Source organism: Octodon degus, unplaced genomic scaffold (assembly GCF_000260255.1).
Source record: "Octodon degus isolate 3935 unplaced genomic scaffold, OctDeg1.0 scaffold00044, whole genome shotgun sequence".
NCBI lineage: Eukaryota > Metazoa > Chordata > Mammalia > Rodentia > Octodontidae > Octodon > Octodon degus.
Genome location: NW_004524620.1, coordinates 14,814,249 through 14,825,049, shown reverse-complemented (window position 1 = coordinate 14,825,049; position 10,801 = coordinate 14,814,249). Strand labels below are relative to the sequence as shown.

General features: G+C 39.0%; 1 protein-coding gene across 6 annotated transcripts in view; it reads right to left on the bottom strand.

The window, feature by feature from the left end:
• The window catches only part of Focad (focadhesin), a 379,256-nt gene that overhangs the window by 249,055 nt on the left and 119,400 nt on the right, over positions 1-10,801 (bottom strand). For all 6 annotated transcript variants that reach the window (XM_004631729.2, XM_023715838.1, XM_023715836.1 and 3 more), the window contains one exon: positions 9,033-9,235. In XM_004631729.2, coding sequence (XP_004631786.1) covers positions 9,033-9,235 — 203 coding nt within the window. The remainder of the gene's footprint in view (positions 1-9,032; positions 9,236-10,801) is intronic.

Genomic DNA, 10,801 nt, shown 5'->3' with positions numbered 1-10,801 from the left:
AAAAAAAAAAGAAAATCCATTAAAGCTGTAAGAATTCTAAAAATGTCAAAAAAAAAAAAAAAAAAAACATTAGGCGTTAGCCATAAGACAGACTATAAGACTATACATATTTAACTAAAGGAGTTTCAAAAAGAAATTTTAGGGCTGGCCTAATAGCTCAGTGACTAAAGTGCCTGATTAGGTAGGAGCACAGTGGACAGAAAAAAATAGAAATTTTATATAGCTGAGTGGTACAGATTTTTATTAATGGTAAATAATAAAGACTCATCTATAATAAAGCTTAACAACAATGGGGAGAAAAGATAAGGGAAATCGAACATTGCAGTACTCTTAGAAGTAGGACACATTCTACCATTCTGTGAGGCCAAGACAGGAAGATCACAAGTTTAAGCCTTGATAATAAATTAGCAAGATCTTGTTTCAAAAAAAATTTTTTTCTTTAATTTTAAAAAGGACTGGAGGGGGCCAGGGAGATGGCTCAGTGGAGTAAGTGCTTCCCTGGCAAGCGCAAGGGCCTGAGTTCAATCCCCAGTTCTGAAAAAAAAAAATGACTGGAGATTACAACTTAGTGCAAAGGCCCTAGCTTCAATTTGAAATAAGGCCAGAAAAAAATTTAAAAAAGAAAGAAAGAAGTTATATGGATCCTTCATCAAACTAGAAGCAGAAGACTGGATGAGGTCAGACCTCAAGAGGGTCATTCTGGCCCTTGCTTCTCTCTGAGAAATCTAAGTCAGAGCTGAGTGATCTGGCAGTAGTCGATTACAATCAAAAGATAACCCACACCACCTTGTTCTAGGTCATTCAGAAGACATGACCTATGTTTATTAATTCTTTGTTAACTTTCAACAAAACTAGCAAAAACCAGTTTACTTCAACTTACTATTAATTTACCATCTACCTCATTATTTACCAAAATACTCCTGTAACTTACAGAAAGGTGAAAAATATATTGTGTAGGAAGAAAGGAAAGGTGAAAGCAATATGGTATAGGCTACAGCCAAACAGCCAAAATATAAACTTCAACTTTATCCTTTATCATCTATATAATCCAGTTAGTTAACCTTTCTAATGTGTTTCCTACTTTGTAAATAAATTTTTAAGAACAATCTCAGTTCAGTAAGAGATGACCACCTGCTAGGCATGCCCAAGGCCTTTTGGTCTTATCCCCAGCATCAAGAGACAGAGACAGAGAGACACACAGACAGACAGACAGACAGACAGACAGACAGAATGAGAATGTGAATGAATCACTCCTTAAGAGCATAGCTAAAGAAGAATAAAAATAGTTGGCAAGGAAAAAATATAAAATGACGTGAACAGTTTCTCAAACAGTTGAACAGAGCTGTAATATAACCTAGTAATTCTACTCCTGAGTTTCTACTGTAGATAAAACACAAAAACTTGTCATGAATGTTCATAGTAACCCAAAAGTGGAAATAATCCAAAATTTTATCCACAGTCCGGGAGATAGCTTAGTGGCATTAAGTACCTGCCTGGCAAGCCCAAGATCTTGAGTTCAATTCCTGGTACCACAAAAAGCAAAACAAAACAAAATTTCATCAACATGAATAGAAAAATAAAATATACTGATCAATAAAACATTCAGCCATAAGAGGAAATGAAGTACCAGTGGATGAAACCCAGAAACATTAAGCAAAATTTTTAAAAGCTGATCACAAAAGATCACTTACCGTGTGGTCTCATTTGTTTGAAATGTCCAGAATGAACAAAAGCACAAAGAAAAAAAGGGGCTTAAAGGTGGCCTAGATGGAGGAGGGGACTGGGGCATCAGAGGGCAGGGATTAAGGGTTGTGGTATGGGGGGAGGTGACAGTGTTCTACAATTAATGGTGGAAATGGATATACAACTGTGAATACACTAAAACCCACTGTATGTACACTTTAAATGTGCAAAATGTATGTGACTGTATTTAAGAACAGCTCTTAAAAAATACTTGGCCTCTCATCACAGAAACCTTGGTGAGTTATATGCCTTCTCTGTGCCTCTGTTATATCTCAGGTAAAATGAGACTATTAATATTATCTACCCCAGGGGCCAGGGATATGGCTCAGTGATACAAGCACCTGCCCAGCAAGTACAAGGTCATGAGTTCAATTCCTGGTATCCTCAAAAAGAAAAAAAAAAAAAAAAAAAAAACCTCAAAAAAAATTAGCCATGCTGGCCCTGCCCCCAGGGCACACTGAGACAGCAACTGAGACTAGGTGTGGTGGCACATGCCTGCAATCCCAGCGCTTGGGAGAATGAAAACAGGAGAATCACTATGAGTCCAATCTGTGTAGTGAGACTCTGTAGACTCTGAACTAAATACCAAAAAAAAAAAAAATTGCCATAAAGAAGGATAAAGTTGAGTCATTTGTAGGAAAATGAATGCATCTTGAGACCATAATGCTAAGTGAAATAAATCAGACACAGTTAAACATCTCCAGTAAGAGATAATTTAAAGAGTACAAGTAATTTAAAGAGTGAAATAAAAGGTTGATGACAGGATACAGGGAGATGGGAAAGAGACCTGGCAAAGAAGAGTGAAGGAAGACAGAGTAGAAGGGAGTAGACAGGACTGAGATGTATTGTGTGTAAGTATCCACCTCACATGAATGCACTCATTATGCGTCACATGCATATACTAATAAAAATCACATAAAGGAGTACAAAATTACGTCCCTTGAAAAAAATGTGGAGTAAAAAATAAGTTATTATATAGCAAATACTTAGAATGGAGTACGAACATATGAAGTACTCAATGAACAACCCCATGAACTAGGTGTTTTGTTATTCATTTTACTACAGCACACACAGCTGGAAACAGGGAGGCGACATGATGGACCTATTACAGTTATGGTGAGAAACATGAATTGACCTATATAAGTCCTGATATGCAATACTTAAAGAATTTAACACGAGCTATGAGTAGGACAATGATAATCCATTGAAAATTTTGATTTTTAGAAACAAGGTATTTTCTGCCTCCTACAGCTCTGAAGAACCTATTACCAGGGACTCCAAAATATTACACTCAATTTAAAGCATACACACAAACACACTTTTAAGAACACATGGGGACCCTAGAACAATTTCACAGCAATGCAGTTTGTCCTCCCAAATGGTTACAGGAATCTGGCTCAGAAGTTTCCTCTACCACTTCTCACTGCCTTCTGAAACAGCTCTTCTAACTCCGCCTCCCTGGCTGCACCAATCCTTTGTGTGTTAGCTCCAGACCAAGCCAGCTCTGTCCAGCTCTGTGACACTGCAGTGCTACTTGTCAGGCGAGGCTCCTTTGCCCTGGGGCACAGTGTTAATCCTTATAAACAGGGGCAAAGAAGAGATGCTACAGGGATTTCAGGGAAAGGCCTCTCTCCTGGCCAATCATACCTATTTGCCTACCATAGCTGCCAAAGGCACGCAGAAAACGTGCAGTTTGGCCTTCTCTGAATCTACTCTTGCCTGAAACATTCTAGCAAATTGCATCATTCAGCAAGCTGTAGCCACATTTCTCCAGAATGTCTGAATCCTGCCACAGGTGTATATGGGGGAGAAGTCCCTCCAAATCCCTTTCACAGGTAGCCTCCCTCTCCCTAAGTCTTAGAAGCAGGTGATGCTCCCCACTTCCAGTAATTAAAGCCTTTCACTATTTGATGACGTTTTCCTCCCTTGGCTGGGCCCTGGCTCACCTCCAATACCTGAACTTCCTGTACCTCCCACGCTCTCATGAGAGAAGTGGGAGGTGGAATTTTTTAGGCACTTCAGAATTTACAACCAGTGTTTGATTTTTTTTTTTTTAACACCTGAAGAAATGGCCGTAGGTGATTTTAAGTACCACATTTAGTCACTAAGGAGAAAATAACAATACTATCCAATACATTGTTTTTTAAATTTTATTTTATATTTTGAGACAAGGCGTCCCTAAGCAGTTTGGGCTGGCCTTGTGCTCACTTTCATAGCCCCCAGGCTGGTCTCAAATTTGCAGCAATCCTCCTGTCTCAACCTCACGTCCCAAGTTGGGCCAAGAAGGCCCAGTGTTCTGGGGCGGCTTGCCCAGGGCAAGGTATGTGGGGCCGGGGATCAGGTGCTTATGCCTCTGAGCTGTCTCCTCAGACCCTGTATTTTTAAGACTTCCTGGATTTTTTTTAAATGAATAGCACATTTGGTATCTTGCAGTATGTATATTACATACTAGAAGAATCCAATATGTTTATTTCACAATTATCAAAACTTCAGAAATGGCGAGCTAATTACAGAATTGGACAACTCGGCAAATGTAACCTTGTTTTTATTCACCAGAAGAGTTATACTCCTGAAGCACTGCCATAGTTCTGTAGTGGATTTCTAATTGGTGGCCAACTTGTTATACTCAGCTGAATTAAACTCATGTGGTACTGGGTGTGAGGGGCTCACCTGAGGATTGTTGGCAGCAGCATAAGAGGCAGAACTGGGGAAGCTCTTGGGAGGATGGTAGGGAAGCTGTTTTAGAGAAGCTGTTGGAGTTCTTGGAAGCTGCCGGTTCTCTTGAGCTACTCTGCTGGGTGAATTGTCATGCTGGCTTTCCTGATGAACTTGGCTGTTCTTGTGGCTGAAGGAGCTTGGGACCTTTGTTGTCACTGAGGATGGCTATGGTTCATTTTGGGGAGCACTGGTCCTCATTTTGAGCATCACTTTCTGGCTGTGAAGGGGAAGATGGTGACTGCTTAGCCTCATGGAGAAGCTTGTCATGTTGGCTTTTCTAATGGGAACCTAGCTTTCCTCATCGCTGGACATAGGGACCTCACTGTCACTGAGAATGACTGTAGTACTTTTGGAAGGAGCTGTGATTCTTAACTAGAGCATCGCTTCCTAGCTCCAGTTCAGATTCCTCAGTCTGCCAGCCCAGATCCTTCTGCCCACTGACACAGACTTTCTAGCTTCCACTAGTAACCTTTAGGATTTTCCAATGCAGATCCGTGAAGCAGGCCTTCATGAGACATTGCCATAGTCCTCCCGTTGGACTAGTGAGAGGCACTGTTATAGGCTCTAGGTTTTCAGCTGGGCTCATGTAGGCTATTAGGATCCAGTCCCTCAGCTGGATTCTTTGTACAGGATCTCAGCATAAATCCTGAGGGCATTTCACAGACCTTCTCAGATCAAAAAGCTACAACTCTTGTTGCACAGGTCCTGCTTTACCTTGGTTTTAACCATCCAGTGTGTAGACAGATTTCCTGCACTATTTGTATATGACTCTTTTGGTGATTATAAAATAACCTTATCAACTGTGTCCTGTACACCTTGCAAAACCCCAAACCACAACAAGTTCCAAATCAAATGCTGCCCGTCAGTCACCAATGGAAAAGACAGAAAAGCAATGGAAAAACATAAAGAAAGAAAGAAAACTTGTGGCTTTTATACAGAAGTATTTCTTCAGTAAATCAAGATAGTAAGTTGTGTTCATCACTGAATAAAAATGTATGAGGCAAAATCGTTTGATAATAACAATAAGCTTGTCTTCTGGATGGTTAACAACCTAAGTTTGCAGACCAAAATTAGAGAAAAAGGAGGGCTACAAGGAAAGCCAACATTTTGGCCCTAGCCTTCTAAGGTCAATTAAGACTCAGGACATATGAGAACTTGTACTGTAACGTCATGTACCTCGGTAGTGTCCCAAATTTTCTGATCAAGAAGATTATGGGGCCAAAGAGGAAAGTGATCGATGACGTAGAGTGTGCCTAAGGAGAGTCACAAGGGGAGAAGATACTCTCTCAGGCTTTCACAGAGAGCACATTGGCCAAGCAATGGCCGTGACTCATCCATATGGCTGACACTGACAAAAGTTCTACAATCTGAGGTACAGGATCTCAGCATAAATCCTGAGGGCATTTCACAGACCTTCTCAGATCAAAAAGCTACAACTCTTGTTGCACAGGTCCTGCTTTACCTTGGTTTTAACCATCCAGTAGAAAAGTATGAAAACGAAATATAGGAAGTAAAGCCATGTTGTTATGTTGAGCTGTGGGGGACTCAGGTCAATAATTTCTGACACTGCCAGTTAAACAGAAGACCCAATGCTATTATGGGCTACTGGACTCTTTTTGAATATTTTGCTGAGTTTACACACCTATAACATTCAATAACGGAACTTAAAAAAAATGGGGTATAACTATGAATGTCCATTTTGTATCTGTGTATTCAAAGTGGTTGGGATAGATATATAGTTGCATTCTCTTAATGAATAGAATGATTTTTTCTAATGGTGTTTGTAAGTAGGATCACAAGTCTGCATCTTGTACAGCAATTAACCACTAAGAAGAATATATGCAGTGTATTATTTGTTGAAACTGTACTTTCGATTTGATTTGAAACTGTCTCATTGCTATATGTTTATCAATAAAACTTTGAGAAGAAAAAAAAAATGTATGAGGCATAATGGCACACAACTGTAATTCTAACTTCTCAGGCTGAGGTAAGAGGCCTTAAGCCTTAAGCTCCTGGCCAGACAGGACAACTTACAGGACCTTGTCTCAAAATTAAAATAAAAAGGGGGGAGGCCTAGGGATATAGTTTAGTTTAGTGGTAGGGGACCTGTGGGTTCAATCCTTGTTCCTTAAAAAAAACGACCAATGTCTACCATGTGCCAAACAATGATCAGGTATTGTGGATGTAAAGATAAAGAAAGAAATCATAGCTTATTTAAATACATAAAAAAGAAAAAATTTAGTGTGACAATTGGCTAGAGTATTTTTAACTATATTTCTCTATGATCAGCTAAAAGCAGATACTTAAAAATACTTAGAATAAAAAAACTACAAAAAGTTAACAACTGTTACAATTTATACTTTAACAGTTTAAATTGTTACAATTTCCTAAATGACTTAGGAAAGTGAGAAGAACCAAGTTCCCCTAGGTGAGCTCTTATGAGTTAGAAAAGCAAACATACAACCTCTAAATGAACACACAACATTTTGTGCATTGCTGGGGACAAAAGGAAAAGCAGTAAATGTTGATGCAGGGAGACTGAGAACATTTGGTTGGGTCTATAATAGGCAGCTCAGGGAAAGAAATGAAAGAGCACAAAAGCAAAGATTCAGGAAAAGACCTGAGAGTGCGAGGCGAGCTGAACTCACAAGTGTGCTTGGAGGAGAGTTGCAGACAGACGTAGGAAGAAAAAGGCCAACATTAAAATATGTGTTAAAAGGGCTATCATATACCTACTAAAAGCCTCAGTAAGGTGTCACCTTATCACAAGACAGATGTTTATAGCCCTAACAATGTTCCTTTCTCTTCCCTCTTCTTTGCCACCTGCTAAAGAGAATGTCCAGCTATTAGTGTTGATAAATAAGATACAACCACACCCATAACCCAACACTGACAATACTTTCAATCAGAAAGGCAAGACTGCCAATGCAGAATGAAGGAGATAACACTAGGAAAGAAATCTAAGTCCTTGGGTATTCAAGGTAGGGAGTCCAGTGGTCTAAAGCACCTACTTAGAACAAGCTTAGCAAAGCATTAGGGACCGCGGTTCGATCCCCCAGCACCACATGCCAGCCCCGCCCCCTGGTGGGCTGAGCTGGCCACACACACCACACACACTCTCTCTGTCTCTCTCTCTGTCTCTCTGTCTCTCTCTCTCTCTCTCTCTGTCTCTCTCTCTCTCTCTCTCTCAAATAAATAAAAATAAAAATAAAAAAATAAAAAAAAATTAAAAAGGTAGGGAGATCCTCACTAAACAACACTTGCAAATAACAGAAGCCCAACTTGTACACACAGTACAGCCTGCCCTGCCCTATCCCATTCAGGATGCCCTCTGTTCTGTGTGGCCAAACCAAGAGGTGAGATAAAGAGCTATTACAATTCTTTGGTCAGAACTTGTTTGCATATTAAGGCTGATGCAAATTAATTACTGGTTTTTTTGTTTTTGTTTTTGTTTTTTTTTGGTGGTACCAGGGATCAAACTCAGGACCTTGCACTTGCCAGGCAAGCCAATTACTGGTTTTAAGTTCTGACATTTTAATCAAACAATTTGGATAGTATAGAGCTATAATATACCTTCAATTTGAATATGATGATCCACTGATTTCTACTACAACTCAAATAAGGAGTAACAACTGCAATTTTGCTACTATGACATTCAACACTACATAAGTGGTATTTTACTTTTACAAATGAAGCACCAATCATTATTCTGGCTTGTATTTATGTAATCCTCCCTCTATAGAGGCTTAAGATGTTTCACTAGTTTTACCTTTATTTAATTCCATTCCCCATAAAAGAGCTGGGAAGTAATAATACACAATACTGGAAGCAAAACTAAAAACCAAAAAACATAGGCCCTGACCAGTACTGGACTAGAACCCAGTCACTAACCCAACATTGACAATACTTTCATCAGGAAAAGTGAGACTGCCAATGCAGAATAAGACAGATAGCACTGGGAAAGGCATACGACAGAACTGCTGCCTTACAGCTTGGGGCAAAGGAATATGACATGCACAGGAAATATCAAGAGCCATTATTTCAGGGAATACAAGTCTTAGTACTGATTCCAGAATGTTCAGGCATTCAAAGAGCATTTTCCACCATGGACTGCTCCAGATTTAGCCATATGTTTTACTGCTAATAGGAAGAGGAGGAGAAGACAAAGAGGAGGAGGAGAAAGGTGAAAAGGAAAAAAAGAAATAAAAAGGGAGGAGGGGGAGAGGGAGAACAAGAGGAAGAGGAGGAAAGATTCCATGTTCAAATATATATCTTTAGAAAGTAGATCAAATATAATTAGGTTCTATTCTGTAAGATTCCTCACAATATTTAGTGTCTAATCTCTAAGAGGAAGAAAGATAATCTACAAAATTTATTTCACAATGAGATTACTCTCCTTTCTCATAGTCAGAAGAATTCACTAGCATCTCCTATACTGTTGCCTGACAGAATGGTAAAGTTCAATGATAAGAGTTTATACACAAACACATGCTTCATCAGGAGGTGAAGTGATCTGCAGAGAGGGAGAACGTATAGAGATACTGTAAGAGAAACAATAATGAACTCATTACCTTTTGGTGGCCACTCCTGTGGCACTCCTGCTGGAGCACTTCCAAAAGCGTTAGGGCCAACTGCTGCCTAGAGGGACCATCTTCATCCACGGACATACAGTCTTCCAAGGCAGTAGAGGATGATATCTGAAGAAGTGGCATCACAAGCACCAGCGATGACTTTGGTATTTTCTGACCCTCAGTGAAAGAGAGGAGCTTCAATGCTAGTCATAAAAACAACAATAATTCACATTTTTTAAATTAATGACACAAAAATGTTTGATATTTCGACAGATAGGGTAAACCGAACTGCATATATTGCAGGTTAATAATTAGTTTCTCTTCTGGAGGGTGAACAACCTAAGTTAGCAGATCGAAATTGGAGAAAGGGAAGGGCTGCATGGTTAGCCAACATTTGGCCCTAGCCTTTCAAGGTCAGTGAAGACTCGGGACATAGGAGAACCTGTACTGTAACAACATGTAACTCAGTCGTGCTCCAAATTTTCTGATCAAGGACATTATGGGGCCACAGAGGAATGTGATCGATGATGTATAGTGTGCCTGGGGAGAGTCACATGGAGAGAAAAAACATTTTCTCAAGCTTTCACAGAGAGCAAATTGGTCAAGCAATGGCCATGACTCATCCTCATGTCAGACACTGACAAAAGGATGTACAAAAGGCGGTACAGGGCTACAGGATAAATCCTGAGAGTACTTGGCTGACTTTATCAGATACAAAAGTTACATTTCTTGGTATATAGGTCTTGCTATATCTTGGTCTTAACCATCCAGCAGAAAAGTATAAAAATGAGGTATATAAAGTAAATCCATATTAATACGATGAGCTGTAAAAGGCTCAAGTCAATAACTTCTGAGGATAACCCACTAATATTATAGACTGCTAGGCAGTGTTAGATTGTTTAGTTGAATTCAAACACCTATAGTATTTAGATGCCAATAGAATATTCACCTCTGACAGGACCAAAAAAAAAAAAAAACTGATCAGAGGAAAGATCATTTTGTATTTATATATACAAAATAGCTAGGATAAATTTACAGCTACTTTCACTTAATTCAATGAGAAGAGAGAGGTGTACTAACAGTGTTTGGACAGAATATGCTGTCTGCTTCTTGTACTATGGATAACCACTAAGAAGATAACAATGTACAATGTATTGATTATCAAAACTGTCCTATTAATCAGCTGTGAAACTGTCTCATTCATATTTATTTCTCAATGAAAAAAATTTTTTTAAATTAATTAATTAATGGCACAGCCAAATAAAATGCTACTTTAAGAGTGACATGCCAGAGATGTTACTTGCCCTTTTAGGCCTGGATCAGATGCATATGTAGGATGATAAATCTCATTGTAAAAGGAAATAAATATTATCTAAAATAAGCTCATTATATATATATAACTAAAATATTGATATGCTATAAGAAAATATATATCATGTGTAATACTGTGTACATCAATTACTTTTTAGGCCCGTATGACATTTTTAGTACAATTCAACAGACAACCTTCATAATTTCTCAGTGCCTGTTATTGCCCTCAGTAAACAGCCAAGAACCCAAATCTCTTGATGAGTGGAGAACAAGGACAATATACATGCCGCTCTTACAAAATTTGAAAACTTGTATTAGCAGATGCTTAAGTGAACAGCATGGTGAAACAGGACTGCCCTTCAGTAGTGAATGCTAAGAAACATGTTGCAAAGGCCTAAAGCCCTTAACCAGCATAATAGACACATCCATGTTTAATAAGAGACTCCTTTTTTACCATG